The sequence below is a fragment of the Pygoscelis adeliae genome, unplaced genomic scaffold (assembly GCF_000699105.1).
Source record: "Pygoscelis adeliae isolate BGI_AS28 unplaced genomic scaffold, ASM69910v1 Scaffold220, whole genome shotgun sequence".
Taxonomy (NCBI): Eukaryota; Metazoa; Chordata; class Aves; order Sphenisciformes; family Spheniscidae; genus Pygoscelis; species Pygoscelis adeliae.
The window spans coordinates 6,563-32,394 of NW_008824049.1; the positions used below are offsets into that span (position 1 = coordinate 6,563).

A 25,832-nucleotide genomic window follows, 5' to 3' on the forward strand; every position below is an offset into this window, starting at 1 on the left:
AAATACAGATATAGTAGAGGAGCTATAACCTTTAAGCTGAATAACAGAGTCGTCACAAGACCGAACAACAAAGGCTCAGAACTGGAAGGTGGTTTCGATCGGGGCAATAAAGGAGTGACAGGCATAGCGTAACTTGGGGTTTTTATGCCGCAGCCCCCTGCCAGAGAAAAGAGCTGGACTGGTGACTCGACACGTCCCTGCGCCCCATGAACTGGTTATGAGATCGATACCAAAACAGCCAAACCTACCGGGTCAAGTACAGGGGAAATAAGCAGCCCAGGGCCCCACAGGAACTGCCTATCGACACTCCACGTCACTTCATCAGAGTAGAACCTGGGCAAGTGGGAAGGATATAGCAGCAACTCGTTTTTCGTGAACTATACCATCATCAGCAATCCCCATATTTCAGGGTACTGATTGTCTAGAATCATGACTGAAGAATGCCAGCTCAAAATTGCCCTCTTTTTTTTTTTTTTAATCTGAGGCAATCTGAAGATGAGAAGGTAAGGTCTTACTAGTTTAGTCAGTATTCTCTACACATGTGTGAAAGTGTAGGTGTGCGTGTGTTCTTGACACAGCTTATTCAAGAGTTTCCAGGCAAGGAAACATATATTCTAAGGTATATATATGACGGTGGAGAATAATTTGATTAGCTGACAATAACACCTCATAGCAACTCAGAAGAGTGACTGACAATAATGTATGCATATATGCAGAAATTACAGATGGTTTCTGATTATTCTTCTGATTACTCTAAAATGGTATTTCATGAATTGAGAAGTTGTCTATATATATTCCAACGTGCATTTTCACAGGCTGTATTTGCTTAGATAGTCCGTAACAACATTTAATGTGTCTGATTTTTTTATTCCTCATGAAACTATCACAAAGGCTGGTGAGTAAACTTACTCATGCAAAACTGGCCGTACAACTGTGTCTCCCTGAGTATGAGCTTTATAAAAGAGTGTATACAGGTAGGGCAGCAAAGTGTAGCGAATGTTCAAGTAATACTTGGAGGTTTTCACCAAGACTGAATCAGGTCCAAACACAGCCGGATCCTGAGGCTGAAAACAAATATCAGATGATTATCATTTTCATCATGCAGAAAACACTCTGCCAAACATGTGAAAAGTGGCTGCTGTTTCAGAGAGGCAGAAATTCAGTGGTGCACATCTGCATGGTGTTTGCCTTCTGGGTGGTGTGGCCTGAGGTCCTGCTCCTCCAGGCTCACCATGTTTTCCACTACACATCCCTCCTTGCCCATCTGGACTGAGGGTGCATCAGGGTTAGCCCCGGTTTCATCCTGGCATGCAGTCAGGTGCATGCTAAAGGTCTCCCAAGAATCAGTCTGATGGGTCACACAGCACTGAGTGCTTGCCCTTGGTGACAGGCACAACCTACAGTCATGAAACTGTTGCCAAATAAGTGTAGTCTCAAGTATATGCAATTAACCCTTATGAAGCTGAACCTCTCAGATTTAATAAAAAGAGCTTAAGGTTCTGCCATTTTCAAACCGGTCAGCAACATAATCATCAGTGATAGTAATGATTACCAGTGATACTATTAAAGGGAATGCAGTAGTGTAACACAAAGCATTTTGTAAGAGAAAGCACAACTTACTATGAATCCTTCACAATTGTGATTCCTGGAAAATGGGTAAAATGCTCCTACTTGCATCCATCGTCTGCAAAGTTCTTCTGTGGTGTTGTCGAAGAAACCACAAATATCTGCTCCAATCTTTAAATAAAAACAGAATGTTTTTGATGTGCAGTACGCTGCACCTCTAATCCCTACACAAAACTTCTAGTTTTCAGAGATGTATTAATTCAATCTTAATTGCTAGCCAGAGTGACCGAGCCATTCAACACGTTTGTACCTTTCTTCTTTCAAATTCAACTATGTTGTATAAAAAATTAAACTGATTACTAGCTAACATTGCCCATCATTCTATTTCTTCCAAACCTTTACCTTCCTCTTTGGTGTTAATATGCATATATTAGTAAAAAAGCTCAAGAGTCATAGAAATTTAAATCATGGAAAGGAATTTGGCTATTTCCCTTTTAAATGGATGTCTCTATTTCATTTGAAATTATAAGGAAAACACCAAAGCATTTCACATCGATCACTAGTGTTTAAAAATTACTAGAAGTAACAGGTAGCTTGGGATATATGTGTCCTGGTTTCAGCTGGGATAGAGTTAATTTTCTTCTTAGTAGCTGGTTTAGTGCTGTGTTTTGGATTTCGTATGAGAATAAAGTTGATAACACACCGATGTTTTAGTTGTTGCTTAGCAGTGCTTACACTAGTCAAGGACTTTTCAGCTTCCCATGCTCTATTGACTGAGAAGGCTGTAGGTGCACAAGAAGCTGGGAGGGGGCCCAGCCAGGACAGCTGACACAAACTGGCCAAAGGGATATTCCATATCATATGACGTCATGCTCAGTATATAAACTGGGGGGAGTTGCCCGGGGGGCGGTGACCACTGCTCGGGGACTGGCTGGGCATCGGTTGGAGGGTGGTGAGCAATTACATCGTGCATCACTCGCTTTGTATATTCTCTTATTATTACTATTACTATTTTACTTTATTCTATTTCAATTATTAAACTGTTCTTATCTCAACCCATGAGTTTTCTTACTTTTACTCTTCCATTCTCTCTCCCATCCCACTGGGGCAGGGGGAGTGAGCGAGTGGCTGTGTGGTGCTCAGTTGCCAGCTAAGGTTGAACCACGACAATTAGATGTTTGTTACCCACATTTGTCTCACCACACACACAGCCACAATAATAAAAATGTGGCCTAAACCAAAAATCAATAATTGAAAAAGAAAGTTAAAACCAGATTCCTAAAGGGGATTAATTTGGAGCTGAAAATGTAAGATAGTTATCTAGATAGTGTTTGATTAGATAATCTGTTATCACAGAGGTAGAGTTACTGTTTATCCATATGTTTTGAAAGCATGTCACAAAGTAATGTCATACATAAGGAATTCCAAAGAGGTTAAAGTCCAACATTCCAGGTATTGCCCATTTTAAGTGATCCCATGTTGCTGCATTATCTCCCAGCCAGTGTCCTGTGTGCTTTCCTGATCCAACAAAAGTAGACCTCGAAATAAGGAAGCTTCGTTTTCCAGGAAACAATGCTTCAATGACCCTTAAAGGAAATGAGACTGGAATTATACAAAGGAAAAAAGACAACTTGGACATCAGTCATTTTATATAAGGCAGATTTACGCTGACTGATTTACAATAATTATTCATCCCAGGGATGTGGACTTCTTTACAGTTAAGCAGGTGTCTTTTAGCAAAGTTCAAGACATTAATTTTAAGTAATCTTTATATACAGCTTTGACAACAAATGTGTGGCTTTTACTACTAACTTTAGTAGATTTTGCCTTAAATGCATTGGCTTAAATATAATACAGTATTTTCCAGGAATGGGGTTCCTTTAGAAGTGAAATCTCTTGCTGTTTTGGAAAATGCAGGACATGTACTGTTGTGAAACCTCTTTGTAAAAATTTTAGGATGCATTCCTTACTTCTGTGTTGATATGGCCATGGAATATCCATAAAGACTGTGGACATCATAATGTTTCCCCCACTTCTGCACTGCATCCATACAAAGTGTCTTGGAAAACATGAGCTTGTCAAGAATACCTTCAATAAAGGAATACAAATATCACTTTTAAAGTACATTTTTATTATGAATATTTCCAATCTTTTCTTTAATGCACATTCATGGCATTCAAGCCTTTTTTTCTCTTTAGTGTTTGCATTAAAGCCAGTATTACTACTACAAAAACAAAATGCTACTCTTGGCTGCTGGTTTGATTGATTTGATTTTGATCTTTGCCCTGTGACCTTTTCTATTCTTAAGCTTTGCACCCATGCAAGGAATAACTGAGAACTACGCTCTAAATTTCTGAATCATTATCTGACAACACGTTGGCAATGGTTACTTAAACCTACTACTTAATACAGACTGAACTCCATTTTAGTTCTGCATATATCTCAAAAACTACTGATAGTGAAAAAAGTTCATTATATTATCAGACATAATTAAGGCAATGACAATATTCAGTAATAATTTGAAAAGGGAAAAAAGCCAGTTATATAAACCAAGCCTTTGACGAGGGCCAAAATATACCAGTATTTTCTGTCAATAGTAATATTCAAGCCCCACCCATAAGAACTACATGAAAATCACTTTGCATCCTTGTAGTCAATTGCACAGTAATTCATAAACTTTTTGATATTTTGCTTTCTGGTAAAAGTAGATGGACTTACTGGGAGTGAAAGGAGGATAGTTTAAGTCATTCTGCGCACAACCGTTTTTTGAGCCTTTAATGAAGCTGGATACTTCATTCATATCCTGAAAAAATAAGATGCAGAATGTAATAAAGTTTCCTCAAGTACGTTTTCCTAACAAAGTTTTATGTTCTATTCTCTTATCCTTTAACGAATAATTACTTAGAAATAGTACCATACAATTAGGCAAGAATGAAATAACTCAGATACTGACCTGGTCCATTCCTGTATTAATTTAGATCTCAATGTTGGACAGACTTCTATATGCAGGTGAGCGTCATGTCACAAGTGCTGCACCTTATCCCTCCACAGAAAGAAATTGCAAAAGGTGCTCATGTATACACTGTTCCTACCTATGACCAACTCCACACATCTCAAGGAAATGTCTTTGGTATGGAGCGTGTGTTTGGAGAGAAATGCAGAACCAGCAAATGTCCATTGTAACTTTCTGTCAAAATACACAAGGTGACTAGATATTCTTAAGCATCTCCTTTATAATACTTTCCAAGCCATTATACTTTCAAACTTTGCTGTCTCCTTCCATTAATATTTTATTTGGCAGCGCTGTAAGTGCATTTCTATGTGCATCCCTGAACGTGCTGCAGGAGAAGCATGCATGGAAGAAGGGAGTAAATTCATCATGGAGGCAATGTAGTCTAGTGACCAATTTGCTTCACTCAAATTATTTGCTTTCTATAAGAGAACTGTGCAGTCCTACACTCCATAGCTTGACTTGATGGAACCACAGAGTCAGCAAAAATAAGTGAGAAAAATTCTTTCTATCACATAGCAGCTGAAGGACTTTATTTTGCCATACAGGTTAATTTAAAATTGTTACAGCTTTTTAAACAGCATGGCAAAATATTCAGTAGGTTCTTGTTTTCTTTTGAAATATTTATTTATTTTTAAGTAAAAGGAAGTAGGAAAAACACACAAAGAATAAGGGGAAGAAGGCGCTGAGACAGGGATTGAGAAGTAAAGTCTATTTAAGTATAGATTTCCTTCAGGCATGCATTTTTAGAAGCTTTATTACAGGATCTTCCTTTAAAAAACTAATCTGGTCAGTCAAAATGGTTCTTAATCTCATCTGATTTCCACGAACTGTACCTAAAATCCACTGTGCCAGACTCTATTTTAGTCCTTTTGTGGGAGAACTTGTTGAGGGAGCCTGTTTTTTCCAAATCCTTATCTGGAATAGCAATTGCAGATTCACTAACCGGAAATTCCAGGAGCTACTTGGAGCATAGATACATAGGTTATATGTATTATACCCTGTATTCAGGACCTGTTTAGGACACATTCACTGAGCAGGCATGCAGGTCTCCAAATATTGCCATTCTGAGTACAGGAGTGTGCTAGCATTTGCCTTTAGCAATGGTTCATCAATTGAAGCATTTTAAAGTGTCACTGAACATCCAAAAACCAGCACACTGATCATTTAAATGCCACAAATAATGATTCAAATTAAAATTTAAAATTCAAATTTTAATTGCAGTACAACACCAGAAGTCATACACATCCCGCACTGATTTCAGGTTAGTAATAGTAAACATTCCTTTCAAATTCAATGCAAATTGAATTTGATAAACACCTACCCTTGTTTATTTTTAAAAATAAAAATGAAAGTTCTGAATTACTTACAATCCAGATCCCATCATACGGCACTACGTTATAAAACAGTTTGCATTCTTCCACCCACCAGCTAGTGCAGTCTGGGTTGGTGAAGTCTGGGAACACAGTTTCCCCTGGCCACACCTGCAATATTAAAAGGGAAATAATTAATTAAACTTTTAATGATATTAAAAAGAGTTCATAGAATCACAGAACAGCCGAGGTTGGAAGGGACCTTGAAAGATCATCTGGTCCCACCTTTCACGGGAAAGAGAACGCAGATGAGATCATCTAGCACCCTGTCCAATCACATCTTGAAAACCTCCAGTGATGGGGACTCTACCATGTCCATGAAGAGGGTGTTCCAGTGATTGATTCTTCTCACTGTAAAATATTTTGGGTGCAACTTGTACCCATTGCCCCTTGTATTTTCCCTGTGGCTCCTTGTGAAGAAAGAGCCTCTGTCTTCTTTGTAGCTGCCCTTTAAGTACTGGAATACTGTGATGAAGGCCCCTCTGAGCCTTCTGTTCTCTAGGGAGAAAAGACCTAACTCCTTCAGTCTTTCCTAATAGAGCAGGTTCTCCAGCCCTTTGATCATCTTCATGGAGCTCCTTTGGATCCTCTGCAGCCTGTCTACATCTTTTTTGAATTGTGGGGACCATAACTGGACACAGTACTCCAGGTGCAGCCTGGCAAGTGCTGAGTAGAGTGGGATGATCACATCTCTATCTCTGCTAGTAATGCCCCTGTGGATGAAGCCCAGGATCCGATTTGTCTTCGTCACTGCAGTAGCAAACTGCTGACTCACGTTCAGCCTGTTGTCCACCTGCCCCCAGTGCTAATATAGTGCTCCGATGAAGACTTTTGAACAACAAACTGCTAGAGTGACAATAGCTTGCATGCAGAAAGAAGGCAGAAAAGAGTATGAGTTTCTTAACTTTGGAGTTTTCAATTGTTTTTCTTTTAAGTCATACAAGGAACAATACACAACAGAAAAAAGTCTCAATAGAAGTGAAAATTATAAATTAAAAGCATAACGTGGGAGCTGGCTCTTCAGTTGCTACTGAAAATAAATAGGAGCTGGCTGATGAGTTGTCCCTTGAGACTTCAAGATACTTTATTTTTCTTTTTTGTTTAATGTAAAAAATTGCAACAAAAAAAATCAGGAAAGGTTGAGAAGTATCATATCCTAAATAGGACCTTATAAACTTAGTTCTCACTGGCAGGTAATCTTACTGAAAGAAGCAACTTAGAAAATGAGAGTTTAAAAGGAGCCCCTGACCTAAATTAAACCATAACAGTGACAACAGACCAAGTTCAAATTCATAAAAACGTGATTACCTCCCCAAGTAATGCTGTTACTCCATCTGATTCATTAACCCAGACTTTTTTGTTCTCTCCCCTGATGTAGCTTCCATATGGACTACCATCAACTAGATTTTGTGTGCTAATAGCAGGATCCTAAAAAAAAAATTAGAAAACAAAAAATAGGAAGAAACTAAGATACACTCCATCAATTATTATAAACTACTAGAATGTTAAGCAAGAAATGTAATAATTACATAGAATAAGCAAAGAATAATAATAAATAGTTATAATGATAGTATTTACAAGGGAAAAAGAAATAGTTAAATGCTTACCAATATGATAATATATTTTTGTCCATAGTCATGCATATAAGCTGCAAAATTAGGGAGATCTCGAAACTTCACTTTGTCATAAGTAAAATCTTTCTTTTCCTCCATATAGTCAATATCAGTGATCTGAGCGTCCTGAAAGAGAAGGGGGCTCAGCTTTAACATGAGAAGTGATATGCAAAGATTTTGTACATTAGTCCAACACAATTTCTTCTGACAATTCCCATTTGTCCTATAGTGAATTTACTGTTGGGACTTTACTGCAGCCTGGCAGAAAGTATGCTGTCAGGACCACTTGCAAACAATGTGCATCTCTTCTCATACTTACAGCCTTAATTAATGGTACTGACACATCTTTTGTGCCTAAAAAGACCTACATTTAATATTAACAGAATTTAAATGAATGTATATATTGGAATCCTTTCTAATAGCCCCTGGACATGTGGCTATTTCATTGCAGTTGCCTGACTTCAAGGGCTATCCCGTTAAATCCAAACATTTCTTCCTCAACTCTTAGCTTAAAATTAGGTTATTTTTATTCTATTTAAGCCATCAGGCTAATGTAATCTGAAATCTAATTTTAAAAGTTAATTGTACTTTACCTTTGGCTGCCAATTAAGAACAATATATGGTTCCATAATTGTACACAGGACAATTAAAAAAAAAAAATCATGGATTAGGTAATATGAGAAGATAAGTGGATATAGTTGGAAAGTATAACTGAAAAAGTATTACAATTAAGTATTCAAATATAACTAACTGTAATTAAGCCCCACTATGTCCCACATTCTGATAATGGGTCTACCATTAAAATACATAAAAGCCTTTGACACCAGAAGCCTTTATATTGGAAATTTACTAATTTAAACTGATGTGAAACTAGCCAGTTGTGGAACACGGTGGTCAGAATCTCTGGGTCATTTCTCCTGCAGAGCTCTGCCTTCATGGGGTTGTTGCCCTCCTCAAACCCCATACTTACATAAGGGAGTCCAATTGCCCTGTTCCGCTCCACAACTCTCTTCACCTCATCCAGAGACCCATAATTCCAGCGGCTGAGCTGGAAGCCCAGGCTCCAGTAGGAGGGCAATGCTGGCAGTCCCACGAGCTGCAAGTTGAGAGCAAAAATCCCACGCACTGTCAGTGGACACTGCATGTGTCACCTCAGTGCCCATTTCCCCAGATCCATACTCCTCAAATTTATTTGAATAATATACATAAGCTTGAGTGGGTGAAATGAGCAGCCCACTCACAAATGCAATATTTTTCTATGATTTTTTTTTTAATTTTAAGAAATACAAATATTTTGGGACAATGCCCATTCTTCAAGGTGTCACTGAAACATAAGCGGATCTCAAGAAGTACAAAAGATATCACTGATATCTTATGACCACAAAATCATGACATACCTGTAAGCACATTATCTACTCTATAATATTGTCATATGAACAGGAATTTGTCCTTATAACAAGAGTGACCCTCAGCAAGGAAGCATAAGTTATTCCATGTAGACCATCTCTAGCTCCAATAAGCACTGTGTAAATCAGTCAGGCCATACAGACTGATGAATTTAGCAGCTACAAACGTCGTGGGCCTCGAGCTGCTGAATGATGTCTGCTCCAACATCTCCAGCAAAACTAGTGCTTAAGTTTCAGCTGCCCGTAACAGGCCAGCTAAAAACATCTACACCCCAGCTTAACCCCAGCTAGCTATTACTAATGACAGCAGTCACATTAGGGACATACTAACAACTATTCTTAGTTAAATATATACTGAGTTGTATTTTATGGTAATAGATAACATAGTGAAGACATACTGTCATATAAAACAGTGAAAAAAAAAACAACACCAAAAAATCCCAAGCACTTTTAAAAGTCTGTTCAATGCATAGTCTCTCTAGCTAAAGGTACCTTCAAGTACTCCTGGACTACTTGCTCTGGAGTGTTCCCCAAGAACATATAGAAATCAAGGATCCCGCCAATGGTTCTGTAGGTCACTGCTGGAGCAGGCTGCACCACAAACTCTGCCGGACAAGAGTGCACAAAACCAATTCTGAATACCAGCTAATTCTAAAACAACTTTGTAATTTTCTAACTGATGATTAGAAAATTTACTTAAGAAAAAAAACACAAAACAGAAATACCTAGGAAACCCAAAACCATTAATTGAACTTGCAATGAAGGGGAAATGTGTTCAGATGACTCTTTTAAATGTCCATAATTCCATTCCTTTACATCCTACGGAGAAGAGAATCAGAAGAAATCCAATAGCTCAACCTTTTATCTTTAAATTTTTAGCACAACTTTCCAGCCTCAAGAGATGTGAAGAGCTCTGTAACGCATACATATATGCATGCTTATCTAAAAAGCCTAAAGGGCATTTACTTTCAAGTATTGCTCCCTCCAAATTTAGGCTCCGATTCCAGTGTCCTACACATCTGCACAGAGCTGCACAGGTTTTGGGTAGGTTTCTGACCCTCAGGTTTCCAGCACAATCTTAATGTTAACTGTGTGCTACTTACTGCTTACGTCACGTGCACCAAACACTACAGTTTTGATCCCAGTCCCACAGATCATTTAAAAAGATATTTAACTGCAATGCTGGGAGCTACAGAGAAAGCTTTCTTACCCATGGCATTGCTATTCATTAGGAAAACACCAAAGGAGGCTCCAGTGCTGTCTTCCAAACACAGGAAGAAAGTTTGAACTCCATATAAGTTATGCATTGCCTTAAAGGATAAAAAGGAAAAGTCAGCTGATTAAAATCTAATAACAGTATCTGTTCTGGGATATTTCAAAATATATCCCAGGTAGAACTTCAAACTTCTCAAAATATAACAAACAACAAAAATAAAAATCCTAACACCTTCCTACTGTTCTGTTTTCTCTTTCCTGGCGTTCCTCTCCTTTATGAGAACATTGTCAATTAAAACAAATGTTTCCCCAAATATGTAGATAACATGAGCAAGCAGATATGATGGATCTTCAGGCAAGTCTGCGTATATTGCAGTACTATTTCTGGGTAATATACATGCACATCAAGTGAACAATAGAATCTGAAAAGTGCTTTCATCACCTTTCACCATAGATTAGATTTTATATCTAATCTATATTTATATTAATCCTGTGAGGCAATCATTTTTACATCTAATCTATGGAAATAAGAGAGTGCCTTGCTGCTTTTTTTTATTTCCTTTCTAATGTTTTTTCCATTATTATTAGCAACAAAAACCTTAGAACTTTTAACAATTGTTGCAATAGTTGTGCTTCTTCCCCTGCAAAAGAAAACTCGGAACAAATGAATGAGAAACAGAACTTGAGCAATTTGAAATGAGCCTAACTTGATTCTGTTCACTGTTAGTTTAACTTAATGAGTTTATACTCAGTAGAGCCATTCTGGTAAGAACAATCTTCTACCAGAGAAGATAGTAAGAAGTTGTCTCAAGATAAGGAGTACAAATTCCAAATTATTAATTAATTACATATAGTGGTCTCACCCTCTAGTTTCTATTAGTATAGCCCCTATTTCAACAAAACACTGAAGTGCTCTCTCAAAAAAAGGATATGGGTTGTTGCTTTGTGAAACTGAGGCAATAGCAACAGCTAGTCTTACAATTATTGACAAATGGGTGCCCCAGAAATCGTTTTGGAAAGAGACAGCCATTCAGACTATAGGAACAAATAACTGCTGACAAATATATCTTTATATATTTTGTAAAGAGACAGCTGTTAAAGAGAACTTTTCCATCGTTTTCCGAGCTACAAGGATGTTCACTGAAGAAGCATGCGTCATCTGTACTGAATGCTGCACACAGCAATGCATTAGCACATATTGTTGTTGATTTTGTTTATCAGTAGAAACTGAAGGCTCTCATATATTAATGCTTATCAACTGGTTTTCAACTGCACGTCCACACAAAAATCAGAAATCAGGGAACTTTCATGAGTACCGTCTAGTTTTTAGTAACAACATGCCGCGCCTGAAAAGTCTTTAGGGAAAATCTCAGTGGATATTATTAATGTGTCTACTGCATAATAGGCTTGGATTCCAGACGTCATCCGCAAATAATGAAGCATAATAAAACCAGTCCTTACTCCAGAGGGGTTATGCACGTGCTCTCCCACGCCATAAATGTTGCTGCTAGGTAGTTTGATTGATAGCTGTAAAAACTGGTCAGCATACTGCAGTGGTCCTATGGTAGTATCAAACCTGATGAAACAAGTTAAAAAAAAAAATTAAAAAAGTATTTTACCAGTAATTGTTTCTACTCCTTGCAGTTAGAGCTGGATAGCAGGTTCAGGTCTCCACCAGAGACCTGAAGGAGAGGGAGGCGGGACGGTGCGGGGCTGGAGCAGAGCAACCCTTGCACAGATGACGAGGTGAGCGGTGCCCATTGACGCTATAGAAACCTCCCATACAAGTGGCCCATCTATTTTCAGGGGTACGTTTGCACTGCCCTCTTCCACCAAAGCTTCCCGCCCTGCACCTGTTGTTCCGAATCCTGAATCCACTCTCTGTGGCTGCTCACAGCAACAGGGCAGATAGAAAATTTCTGTGGGTGGGCAGAAACACAAAAATAATCCACTCCATCAGATTTTGCAAATCAATTGCAGCTTTTGCTTGCCAGCGAAAACGGACAAGACCCACTCATGAGTCCTGCTAGGCCAGTGACTACAGGGAAAGGCAGACTATGGCTACATGCTAGCTCCCAAATAAACCGAGCGTAGATGAGCGCAGATTAAAGTGATAATGTGATCCTTAGCGTGGTTCAAACCCCATTTGATGGCTATCACATCTCCTGTAGCAAATTCTGCATAAAGCAACTGCTAAGCTTTTTAAGGAACATGAAGTTGGTGGTGTTGAAAATAGATACAGAGACTACTGTATATATCTGTAGAAACAGAACAAGCTGGAGATCAATAATCCTCCTTTACACCTATTAGCAAAACACACAGGAAAAGTCAACTTCATTAATAAAGTTTCTTCTGTTAATTTAGTTTTGCACCTTTCACCATTTCCTTTCATTACAGACAAACAATCCGTCTTCCAAATAAGGATTACGAGAGCTTTAAATACTTAAGCAAAACCTGATTTCACTCCTTGTTTCTATGGGAAGGACTTGGGAAACGGTGGGGAAATCTGAACGGTGATGAGGCAGAGAGCAGCGGGAGGCAGCCCGATTCCTGCCGCAAGGTGCACCAAGGAGCAGCTTACTGCAAGGCAATGGACTCACTGATTTGCCCTCCTTCCTTTACCTCTGCTGAGCTGTCGCAGCCCTAACAGTGAACCAGACTCTAGACTCCCTTGACCAGAAGTGCCTCAAGTTGTGACCCCACCTGCGGTCCCCAATGGTGCCAAAAAGGCTTCATTGGGCATCTTAGGCATCCTCACTCCTGATGGATGGAGGGGACCATCCGTAGGGATGTTTTTCTACAGCCAGGTCTGTGCCCACAACACCACCAAAATGTGGTCATCTTCTATCCTGTGACAAGAATGCTGGGGTTTTGGTCATGTTTATCTTAGCGATACAATTAAGTATCTCCCTAAGAAGCCAAGTGCACAGGAATGGTTGAACCGCTTTGCATTTCCTAAGCAACACCAAATATCATCCTGGGCAAGCATCTCCCACAACTCATGGAATTAATCAAAACATTACATTTCATTCCTTTTGTATGTAATCACGTTCATTTTCCTCCTTCGTCCTTCTAAGATTTTGAACGTTTTGAATTGGAAAATGTATCAAAATTGACCCCTACCCAGAAGTAGTTTGAGTTTCCATCAGTCGTCACTTTTAAAATGAAATAATCATAAATAGAATGCAATTGTGAGTTAAACCACATGCTTTTATCTACTCACTTTATGTAGTTTTAGTAGTCACGATATTCATATAGGGGAGAGTAACACAACTTTCTCTCGACTTACGCAAACACAGCCACATTAATTTTAAGGGACTTCATCACTTCAGATGTATTAGTAGACTGTAACGACGTTTATCACGATGAGTATGTCATTATCAGTAAGTTCTTTTATGCATAAAGAGGTCCTTAAACTATTAAATAAAAACACAGTGCACTAGCAATTACAAACACTGCACAAACAAGAGACAAAAATAGGGGAGTCTGGGCTTGCTGCGATTTTAATCTGCTCGTTTACCTTTTCTTTTTTTATTTTTTTTAAACTTAAAAATACTGACACTTGAGAGAGGCTTCATAGGCCAAATCCTCATCTGATGTATCTCTGTCCACTCTTAATGATTCCAAGGACTATCTTGCCCATCTGCTCACAGACTGCACTGGAACTAGATTTTTTCTGATGAAATGATGGCAATTTTTCAGCTTGTCTTGCAAATGATGATGGTAATAGGTCAATCAGAACTCTAACTCTTTTGCGGGGCTCAAGTGTGACAAATGATGATGGAAGGTTGCAGGCTTTAAAACTGTTTGGATAATTAGGATTTTTGTAATGAGCTGGAATAACACATTGGTTCACTCTTCCTTTTCCAAAGAGGCCTCCCTTTTGTTTGGTTGTTTAAGAGTTGGGGGAAAGCACTCATCTTGTGTAAACAAATGCATCAAGGATTTATCCCTGAGGGGCTGCCCTTATCCCACTCTAACAGCTTTCTTTGAGATACTCAAACTCAGAGTCAAGCATCATCGTAATTTTTTTCTTGAGAGACAGAAAATGCAACCACTTTCATCAATTTAAACAAAAGCCTAAGGAAAGTATACACTATCTTCCAGAGCACTGTTTCAACATGGTTCTGTTGAACTAGATTTCACTATTCCCCTTCCATATACCTGTTTAATCAGTCATGCACTACTGAATACCAAGTCCATCTTTTGTGCTCTCCGTAATTGCAAATCAATCATTATAGAGGATTCTAAGCAAGAAAGCAATACTAATAAGAGCACAAACGTAATTGCTAATTAACTAAACTTGAAGCATTGATCATTCAGCTGACCTCGTACTCTGACAGGTGATCATTCTTGGACTGATTTGATAAGCATGTTCATCCTGACACTTCCCCTTCTAATGGGTCTTAAAGCCATGCCGCTAGGTTTGTAGGTTTGCTTTATTTATTTATTTTTAGAACCTAAATGACATGAAAGCATTCAATATACGAGTCCGTCAAATATTTTACTTCCAGCATTACATGACCAGCTTATCAGTGCCTTGCACCAGCTATTCTTGGATATCATAGGTCTAAAGGGCAACCTGGTTTTGGCGATTCAGGGCTTCAGCATTACTGCGACAAATAAGATAAAAGATGCAAGGAAGAGTGTTCCCATGCGATCCGAAGCACTGGCAAGGAGTCCTTCAGATAATAAAAGTTCCCCGAATTGATGAAACAAAGTAGCTGTAAAGATTTCCCTAGTACCGGGGGGAAGCAAACAGAGAGCCAGACCTAAAACCTTTTAGACAGAGCTCTCCATATCACACAATTTGTTTCCAAAGGCCTCGCAAAAGTCCTTGCAGAACATCCATCAGTCAAAAGAAGAGAAGAAGTAGATCACACGTCCAAGAGGGCACCTCACATATGACATCTTGGACAGACATTGCTTGCGTGGCAACATGGGCTTTTAGAGAAAACCAATGACATCTGTGTTATTCAGAAAAAGCACCAACGTTACTCACAGCACTCTACCGTTGCTCACTCTGGTCACCACGATGCCAAAGGGGTTCTGCTTCACATCCACTTTGTAGTTTAAATTGGAGGCTGCGGATCCAGTGAAAGATCGCACATGCTCATGAGGGACTTCAAATCTGTGTGTTTTAGGATCAGTGATCTGCACATATTTAAACAACAGAAGTGTTGGACTTTTAAAAACTAATGCCTAATTCAAACATTTTCCAGCATTGACACATAGTTCTAACTTAGGATATTTCCACCCCTGCCCCAGTCTCCTCTTCGGCCTTCATTGTTATTCACTTCCAACTTTCATCACCGATTTTCAGCCATTTCCCTCATAATATTTGACCCTGTGTTTTCCTGGCTTAGCAGGAACCCACCACAAGAGGAAGGTCTCCCACAGAAGAAGTCCTGCGCAACCCCACAACTCATCGATACGCCACGTTCATGGCACAGACTGTTGAGTTTTCCATATAAAACAGAAATAATTGGAAGAGCTAATGTTGTCTGTCAAAACGGTTGAGAGTTATGGCCAGGCCATAAACAAAAAGGAAGTAAATACATTCATCCCCAAAATTTTCCTATGATGAGGAAAAAAGGTAGATAATATAAAAGCTGAGCTTTTCAAAGGTCTCAGTAATTTTTCATGCAGAAATTCCACTGTGCTAAACTCTTGTTAACCTGATGCCTTACAACAGCAGAGAGGACAAAGAAAGGAGGAGCCAAGCACTTCAGTGGGAGTCATGAGAGCGCATCAGAGGGATGAATCCAGTCCTCCTAACCTCACTGCACAGTAACAGCCAGCCTAAAATCTTGCACAGAACATGAACCTTAAAACAGAATAAAAAAAGTTTAACCTTGAAGCGGAAGCGATTTGGTGTCTGATACTCTCCTGAGAGGAGGACAATGTTGATATCGTTTCCGAAGAAGGAAGGTGATGGCAGCCTTGTTAATGTAGTCTCGAATCCTTGGGCAAAAACACATGTTGCAATGTTATTGTGTTGAATCGGACATCGGTATGTGCATAAATTGGGAAGCTCAGCCTACAGCTTACCTGCCTGAGTTGATCGTATTGACCCATCCACTTTGTACCCATGGTTTGAAGAGAAAAAACACCAGGGCACACTGGTATTGCTCTCGGGACTCCAGCAGCAGCCACGCAGGGTGCAGGTGCTCTGATTCAAGGACATGAGTGGCACAAATTAAGCAGTTAAAATGCACATGGAGTGTATTTTACCCCAAACACCAGGAACCTTAACAGTATCTGCAATCAGATCAACTCCTTCTCTGAAAATCTATCGGGTGAATTCAATGGCACAGAATACACTAAATAGAAAGGATTTTTTTCTGGATTCAGAGTAGAAATGTGCTTATTAGACATTCATTCTTTCTTAAAACCACAAGATCCACAGGCAAAATGAACAGTTAAAATGAATTATTGAAACATTTGAGCTGTGACAGATGCAGTATAGTCTGACCAAAAGTCACATGCTGGAGAGGGCATAAAAGTTATAATTGGCTTAACACCTGGTAAACATCCGGTTGTTGAACATCTACATATGCATAATTGATCATCATGTATAATATAAACTATCTACATTTTAATGTAATTTTCCAATATCAGAAGTGTTCACATTGCTTCTGCAGAACCTCAAATTGAGCTAAATCAACTTTTTTTTTCAAAAAAAAAAAAAAAGCAAATAAACCTGTTGTTTCAAGTATATATCTCAGCATCGTGGCACCAACCTTTACACTACCTTTTAGTAGTCCAATAAGCTACAGTACATTTGCTTTGCTGTTAGGAATTAATTTATTCACGTGCTGTTTGAGTGAGTATTATGTTTGAAGATAAGATTTGGGTAATATATCACTAAGTTTCCACACATTTTCTCATATTAAAAGCCCAACTCATTACTTAGGGCAAAGGGCAGTAGTAATACGACAAGCTTCACTGAGAGCAAAGGGCAGTGTCCATAAGTGATCTCAGGTATCCAAATCCAACACGCAGATCTTTAAGACCTTTCCCTCCACCTGCCCACTAAGAGAAGTTGTTTCTGCCTTCATCTGATTGTGCTCAAATGTTTTTGGTGCTTATGCCATGTTTATTTAAAATATTCTGCAGCTTGAAACAGGTGGAGATGGTCCAAAATCTCTATTGTTGCTGTCCTTGGTGGCACTTGTTTTTGGGTTATAGAGCCCAACCTGGTCGGTGCAGGTCAAGTGTTTTTCTCAGCCTCTGAACAGAGCAAAGATAAGCCAGCTCCAGCCCAGAAATCATGCAAGTGCTGAAGCAAAGCACAGAGGGAGCTCACAGAGCCATTGGCTTGGGAAGTCTTAGTGCATTTATTTGGTAGCGATTGCATGGAGTACGGAAATCTCTGCAAAACCACCCAAGATAAAACCCAGATTCACCAAACAGAGAAATGTTTGTCTTTCTGTCATGGACTCATCACATCAGAAAACAGGTATGCTGTCATTTTCATTAGGCTCCAAGCAAAAAACATGGTTGGAGGAGAGATATAGTGACTCATTTTCCCCCACATCGATCCACAAATCAATGCACCTTCTAAGGCTGTGAAAAACCCATGCTCACTTTCTACCTTCCCAGGTCCCACCACGAGAGCTCCCTATTTCCCATTTTATAAACTATTTCAGAGTAAATGAGAAGAAGCACCAATCCCCTCCGAGACTGCAGAGATCACAGCTTTGCTCCCTTACTTCATTTACTTCATTTCTTTCATACATAGGGGAATATCCTAAATACATAAGAACAGAGTTGCTACCTCCATCCTTTTATCCCTTCCTAGACCAGTGACTATCCCATGCAATGCAGAATAGCTTGAACAACAGATTTTCTTAAAGCCTGGTAGTTCAGGCATCTGCGCTCCCAACTTCATAAGCATGCTTGTCTTTTTCTCCAGCTACTTCTCATGAATACTTGTTGACTGTTTTCAGCAGTTACTTTACAGCCCAGTGATAGTCTTCTAGCTAGATCTTATTCTACTGGATTTGTAAGCTATAGCTCTGTATTTTTGTGGCACATTGAGCTTGCTGCATAAGGAAGTAAATACAGAAGTGCAAGACCGGTTACACCTGACACAGGGAAAGGAGCAGAGTTCATCCAAAGACACTGGAGAGGCTGTTATAAAAGCTATCATGTAGTGTAAATAAAGATGTGAGCTGACCACAGCCTCTGAGCTATAAAACCAGCATAATAAATACCAATACCCAATAAAGCCAAAGAGAAAGTCAAAGCTTAATTAGAAATAATCCTGGATACCAGGAAACAGTTTATGCTGGGGTACAGGACGACATGGCTTCTGAGCATTGAACTGAGCACCAAGGATTAAAAAGAACAGCTTGTCTGTGTGCTGAACCAAAATGTTTCTCTTATGTGCGCCCAAACAAACCTCTGCCAGCAGGATATTTTGGGGAAAAAACCACACAAACCAAAACAAAACCAACAATACACCCTTGCCCCAAGCTTTCAGAGGTATCAGTCCAATAATGGACAACACTAGCTCTGCTCATGGTAGTTCATTTTTTACTAGTGCATTCTTATTGTCTAATCAAACTTCATGGCAATTTTCCACAGCAGTGAATAGTTAATAAATATCTACTTTCTTTCAGCATGTCTATCTTCGTCAACCCTGAGATCGGTTAATAAATATCTATTTGCTTTCCATACTTCTATTCTCTGCAATCCTACTCATTTTCTGGCTTCATCTAGGACATCTTCAGTGAATAAAGAAATCAAGACAGACACTAACCTGCTGTATGAGCTTAGGCAAATCATAATTTTCCCAGCTACTGTTTATTCTGAAAAACACTAATGGAAACCACTACAGAAGAGTTGTGTTATTCTTAGCAGGTACCTGTAGTTTTACAGCTCTGCTGGCTGCTGTATTAGAATAGCCTAAAGAAGGACAACCAAAATGCTTCCGGGAGAAAATTTGTACAGGAATGAATGGACACACTGGGGTGGGACTCTGGCTTGTGTCAGGCATGCACCCAACAGCTTTCATCAGCACACAGGTTAAAGGTAATATTTATCTCTAATCCTGTGAAATGATACTAAAAATAATAATAGCCTTTCAGGACCAACCACTACAAAAATGTTCTGAATGCGAGAGCACTGAAAAATTCAGATAATACTTTTCACCGGGAATCTTAACTCATAGATTCTTAAGCCAAAAAGTCATTTCTAAACTCTGCGCTTTCCCAGATAAGAGACACCACAACCAAGAAAGGAAGACATTGAGATTCAAATTGGTTCTGAAAGGAAACTGTGACCATGTCACTTATATTATAAAAGTCTTGTGCATCTGGGTAAAGTGCACCTTCACCTGCTATTTCTGAACTATTATAAATGCTAGTACTTGACCATCAGACAAAAATAAACTGTTGAAGCAAAGTTGTTAAGAGAGTGACTTTTTTAAACTGCTTGATGTCTGAGTAATTTTGTTTCCAGCTGTCCCAAAACCAAACTGCTGGGGAGTACTTTGGCAGTGGTCTTCAACCTTTGACAGCAAACTGCTACAGTGGCTAGAAAAATCAGACCTTCTGCCAATGGGCTGAAATGGGTTATACAGGAGTTACACCTCCCTGCAAAGTGTTCAGGCAATCACAGATTTAAAAAGGTTAAGAAAACAACTGGTATAGTAGAGACAAGTTAAACTTTTGTAACTAAGCATGAAGCTTTATGGGATAAAGCCTATGTTCTAATTTTTTCTAGAATGTTTTCAGACCTTTGTCGCTACTTGATCCGGGATGCAGTCAATTCTCTCTGCTATTAATATGTTCGGACATTCTGGTGAAAATTCTGTTAGGGAAATAAATTAATGGGTTATTACCAGGATTTCCAAAATGTAGGAATAACTTGATTACCTCTTAACCCAGTAACTGCTTCTGCTGGCTGTTTCTCACCATCTTGAAACTCTAACCATTAATATTAATTCAAATGAATAAATTATTGCTAGTGTGATTTATTTTTACCTTTGAAAATTTGCACACAACTATTTCAGATAAAGGTAGGACAACTTCACTTTAAAGTTTTTGAACATACGGGTGACATTGATAATTTTATTTCTTAAGTTATACATTAATCCAGTTTTCAGTAAGTCCTGTAGCTCAGTATGCATTGCTTCTTGTGAAAATACATGACAAATTAAAATTAGATTTCAGGTTTCTCAGTCCGAATTTAAGGTGACCTCTTGGCAACTTTAGCTGACAAAAGGGTACTTACTCGATGGTTGTTTCCAGTTTCTCCCAACACTGAAAGTTACTTTACATATATTTTATGTACTGTATACACTGGAACACTGTATATGTTTGGAATGAGAACTATGAAGTGTAGAAATCTTGTCTCAGGCTGAGATGCACACAAATACACGGACTCCTCTCTTTACATTATCTGCGATACACGCACTTGTACTTTTTGCTCAGGCAGACTCCTGTCATCTTGTGACAGAAACAGGCAGAAAATATGCAGATATCAGTCTGTATGGGCAGCTTTACTAAAACACCAAAATGTTTGTTTTGGACAAGCAATTATTTTTATTTTACTGTCATTTTCACCTCCAAGCTTTTTGCTTCAATCCCCGTGCGCAAATGGGATTACTCATACAAAATGAGTGTGGGTCTGCTACAGGCCATGGGGGTCTGCTACAGGCCCACCTGACCAGGAAGATCGAGCGGATCAGGCCCTCTGTAGACAGATAGGAGCAGCCTCACGCTCACAAGCCCTGGTCCTCATGGGGGACTTCAACCACCCCGACTTCTGTTGGAGGGACAACACGGCAGGGCATAAGCAATCCGGGAGGTTCCTGGAATGCGTCGATGATAACTTCCTTCTCCAAGTGGTAGAGGAGCCAACGAGGAGAGGTGCTATGCTGGACCTTGTTCTCACCAACAAGGAGGGGCGGGTGGGGAATGAGAAGCTCAAGGGCAGCCTGGGCTGCAGTGACCACAAAATGGTGGAGTTCAAGATCCTTAGGACACTGAGGAGGGTGCACAGCAAGCTCAGTACCCTGGACTTCAGGAGAGCAGACTTTGGCCTCTTCAGGGATCTGCTTGGCCAGAGTGCCGTGGGACAAAGCCCTGGAGGGAAGAGGGGCCCAAGAAAGCTGGACTTACCTGTCCAGGAGAAAAAGCTATTCAACACTGTGAGAAAGAAAAACATATCACAGTTACATCAAACCTCATTATTCCCTCAAAATTCTCCTTTCTCCAACATAAATTCATAAAATCTTGTGCACTGACATAAAAAAAAGCACACCCTTACTTCCATCTCCATCCTTGCTTTGGAGATCTTACTGCAGCCTTTCAATACTTAAAGTGGGCTTATAAGAAAGATGGAGACAAACTTTTTAGCAGGGCCTGTTGCGACAGGACAAGGGGGAATGGCTTTAAACTAAAAGAGGGTAGATTTAGACTAGATATAAGGAAGAAATTTTTTATAATAAGGGTGGTGAAACACTGGCACAGGTTCCCCAGAGAGGTGGTGGCTGCCCCATCCCTGGAAACATTCAAGGTCAGGTTGGACGGGGCTCTGAGCAACCTGATCTAGTTGAAGATGTCCCTGCCCACGGCAGGGGATTTGGAGTAGATGACCTTTAGAGGTCCCTTCCAACCCAAACTAGTCTATGATTCTATGATTCTAAAATGGAACTGTATGGAAAGCAGGGTGCTCTATATCACATCCCTGTAAGACAAGTGGTTTCTAATGTGCCAATGCATTAGCAAAAAACACTACAGGTTTTTATGTTTATAATGTATGATGTTCCTCACAATTTGGCTGCTCCCACATAGTCTCCCTGATCCCTTTTTTTCAGCGTTGTCTTTTTTATACTAAAAAATTTTGAAATCATACCAGTTCTATGTTTATAAAACAAGTCCAGTCTTGGGAGAGAGGGATAAAAGCTTTTCATGACAATAATTTCTGAGTCGCACTATTTATTATGTTCATAACTGGTAACTTTACTCATATTATCTGTAGGAAGGATTGACCATGATTCACCTTTGGGTAATGATAAGAACATAACAGCAACACTGACAGTCAGTACTTTACAGTGTCTTTTTTTTTTTTTTTACAGCGCTTACAGTGATTTTTTTTCTTTCCTCACTTGAATATCCATGTTCTTGAAAAGTCTGAATCAAACAGTGACAGAAGTGATGCCAGGGGTTAGTTCCTGAAGCTCTGTGGCACTTACAAGAGTCTCAGCAAGCAGAGATGAGCAGTTCCCACTGAGCGTTTTTGCTCTGGTCGTACAGCAGCAATGGGAAGTACTTACCTGTATTTTTGACTCCGGATTGTCCTGATGCTAAAAGCCCAATGAGGACACAGGCTATGATCGCCACCAGGCAGAAGAGGACGATCAGGGTGATTTCCAGCCCACTGAACTTCCTCTTGCCCATCTGGACCCAGAGAAACCCCATTGGTATAAGGAAAACACAAGTAACAGCTTTGAAAACTCTATAAATTACATTACTAATTTAATAGATTAGCAAAATTTATAAATTACTCAGCTTTTAAACCATGTCCCCTAATCCCAGGGTTTAAATAACACACTCCTTAAGGACTATGTGCAATAAATCTCTTATTCAGGATAATTCACACAGCACAGATTACTGCATTATTACACTAGTGGGCAATCACTGAGAAATGTATTTTGTTCCCTGAAAACCACTTTACACACAAACCACAATTTTCTCCTGAGATTAACTATGGAGTTTCTTACATGTTACTGAAACTCCTGAAACAGAAAACAAACAAAATCCCCTTACTTTTTTTTTTCTTTTCTTTTTTGCAAGTTTTCTTTCCTTCTTTAGAACAAACACAAACTATACTCTGTGTTATAAAGTAGGATGTTGATTTGTTAAAAACGTACTTGACAAAAACCTCTAATGAGCTCTGATTGCATGCTCATGACACATGGAGTAAGGCATAGGTAACAGGGAAAGTTACTTATTTGTAAAGTGGAAGAATATGCCATGCGTATAATCCCATGGGATTTCACAAGGGCTGCAGTTCAGTGAAAGCAGAAGAAACTGCCACAAGAGGTACGCTGGTTGCTGCTGAAATCACAACTGAAACGAGGGAGAGGATGTAGGTGGATTCAGCGCCTTAAAATGCCATGTAAAACTTGTGTTTTTCCCAGTATTGCTTTTTTTGTGAGGCACAGTGGAGCAAGGCATGCTGCGCCAAGGGGGCTGTGCTGGCTGCAGAGCCAGCTGCTCAGCCCTGTGCGAAGAACACCACCGTACCATTAACGTTGAACTGCACACCAGCAATAGAACCAATTAAAACTAATCTCCAGCAACCAGATCAATATACACTGGCAGCTGCTACTGCATTTAACATTTGGTTAAGAACATTTAACCTTATAAAACAGCCTCTAAATACAGAAAACTTGGTTCTTTTTAGTCAAAGCAAGAAAGTGCGTGAATACATGTGCATTGCACTGGCATATCAAAATACGTTCACATGTTTGTATTGGGTTTAGGTGGCAAGGTGTTTGCAGCTGGAGGCTGCAGGGGCATCTTCTGTGAGAAGAGACCAGGGGCTGCCCCATGTCGGGCAGAGCCAGTTCCAGCCGGCTCCAAAATGAATGCACCATTGGCCAAAGATGAACCCATCAGCGATGCTGGTGGCATCTGTGTGATACCACTTGAGAAAGGACAAAAAAACACTGCACAGCAGCTGTGAGAGAGAGGTGTGAGGAAAAAATGTGACAGAAACAACCCTGCAGACACCAAGGTCAGTGAAGTATATCCTATCACCCCACCTGCACCCCTACTCATGGAAATCTCGCAGCAACAGGAATGAACAAAGAGTAAAAGCGATACTGGCCCATCAACAGTCCCCAGAAGAATAAAGCTAGCGCTTAGATAACTAAGTGCTTTTCAGTATGGTGATTAATAAAGAAGCTTTCATAAATAGCATAGTGTTATTCATATTTCTCCGTTAATATCAAAATTTATAGCCATTTTTAATATTATCATTATAGTTACTCCCCCAGGGAATATTGTATTTAAAGTCTGCAGCTACACCGTGTATTGGAAAGCATACATCTTAAGGCCTCTTCTTCAGTATGAGGGAATCACACTCCAGCAGTTCCTCTCCTGAGTTCCCTTTAACATTGCCTGAATACATGTTGACGAGGAGCCTTAAAACATATTTTTCTGAAAAATAGAATTTTACTAAAATTCTTGTCATCAAGCCCTCCCCCACCCCTCCCTCACCCCCACCTCCAACTGTAACGTTGCATTTCAGTTCTTTCCTTCTCATGGTCTCCCCCAAGACCTGAGACTTTAGAGATAAGGTTTTATAATTTATAAATGTAAGTTCTGTTGTGTGATGTGTACTCAGCAGTGAGGTAAAGGTCTCCAGAAACTTGGATGCAATAGAAGGAATGACATACCTTAAAGCCCCTCTGCTTCCTTCATCTGCTGCTCTTGATTGTAAAGTTCTATATCAAAACCAATGCTTTATGCTTTGCTGTTATCAGTCCATTGCATTGTTTGCTAACCGATCTACCAATGGCAGACACATACATAATTACAGACAGATTGCAGAAACTCTCTTTGGACTGAACATAGTTACTGTGATTATTGCAGTCAAGGAATGGCTGGTTAATTAATAATATTTTTGTCCAATATGACGCATGAGATTCTGCAAATGACAGAAAAGTGACAATAAAATGCCAATAAGCTTATCCATGTTGCATAACTAAACAGTTTTTATTCTCTTCTTTTTCCATATCTTTGTTACTAGAACTTTCATGGAACCTTCACATTCTTTGTCTATCGTTTCTGCTTTAAGCACCACATGTAGTCATTAAATGTTCCCAATGAGGAAGAGAGCTATTAAAATAGTTGCAGGAGAGAACTGAATTTATGACTATTAAAACTTATTTAGGAATGAACTATAAAGTATTAATTTTAATATTAATATAAACAGATTTCATGGGATACTAACAATAAATGCCAAAAGCAGAAGAAAAAGATGAAAGACTAACATGGAAAAGAGTTTATAGGGAAGAAGTTTCAATCATAATCTTAATATGAAACCTTCATATGTAACTGGGTTTTGTCTTTTTCTCAGAACGGATAGATAGAATCTTAACATTAAATCTTTATATTCCTATGGAAAGCTTTCAATTCATACTATTAAAGTATTTACAGGTTATTTTTCAGTAATGTAGAAATGGCTGAGAAATGCCACTTGTGTTTTTTGAACTGTTCACAAATTTATGCAATTTCCTGAACATCTCACCTCCCGTTGTGAAGTGCAGCAATGAGATGTGTCCCCTCTGAGCACAAAGGGAATGGTCCTCTTTTCCTTAGTCAGCATTTAAAAGAAAGAAAATCAATCATATATATAGAGCACTGGGCCTCTCCTGTAACCATCCGTCTTTACGCAAATCAATGCCACCACTCTCAATGACTGGTTTTGAAATGCAGCCTGTTATTTAGCTGTCTCACCCTCTCCATTTCATTGTAACATCATGCATGTCTATGTGTGCAAGTAAGCTCTGGAAATGTAATTCTAATATCCCTCTCAATATTGCTAATATGCTGCTTTATGAGTGCATATTGAGAAATAATGGTTTCACATGGATTATGAAGATATCAATGGTTTGGAAGGCCTG

At 39.3% G+C, this 25,832-nt stretch overlaps 1 protein-coding gene across 1 annotated transcript in view; it reads right to left on the bottom strand.

Moving 5' to 3' along the window:
• Positions 1-248: 248 nt before the first annotated feature.
• The window catches only part of LOC103924968 (sucrase-isomaltase, intestinal-like), a gene marked incomplete at its 3' end in the record, with an annotated part of 63,536 nt that continues 37,952 nt past the window's right edge, over positions 249-25,832 (bottom strand). Inside the window, 20 exon segments of the mRNA XM_009333589.1 lie at positions 249-333; positions 910-1,064; positions 1,621-1,737; positions 2,981-3,152; positions 3,537-3,654; positions 4,285-4,369; positions 5,947-6,060; positions 7,258-7,377; positions 7,557-7,688; positions 8,533-8,658; positions 9,461-9,573; positions 10,179-10,278; positions 11,604-11,653; positions 11,656-11,759; positions 15,186-15,337; positions 16,038-16,147; positions 16,235-16,355; positions 19,929-20,002; positions 21,316-21,342; positions 22,473-22,596. Of these exon segments, the coding sequence (XP_009331864.1) occupies positions 249-333; positions 910-1,064; positions 1,621-1,737; positions 2,981-3,152; positions 3,537-3,654; positions 4,285-4,369; positions 5,947-6,060; positions 7,258-7,377; positions 7,557-7,688; positions 8,533-8,658; positions 9,461-9,573; positions 10,179-10,278; positions 11,604-11,653; positions 11,656-11,759; positions 15,186-15,337; positions 16,038-16,147; positions 16,235-16,355; positions 19,929-20,002; positions 21,316-21,342; positions 22,473-22,596 (2,199 nt within the window).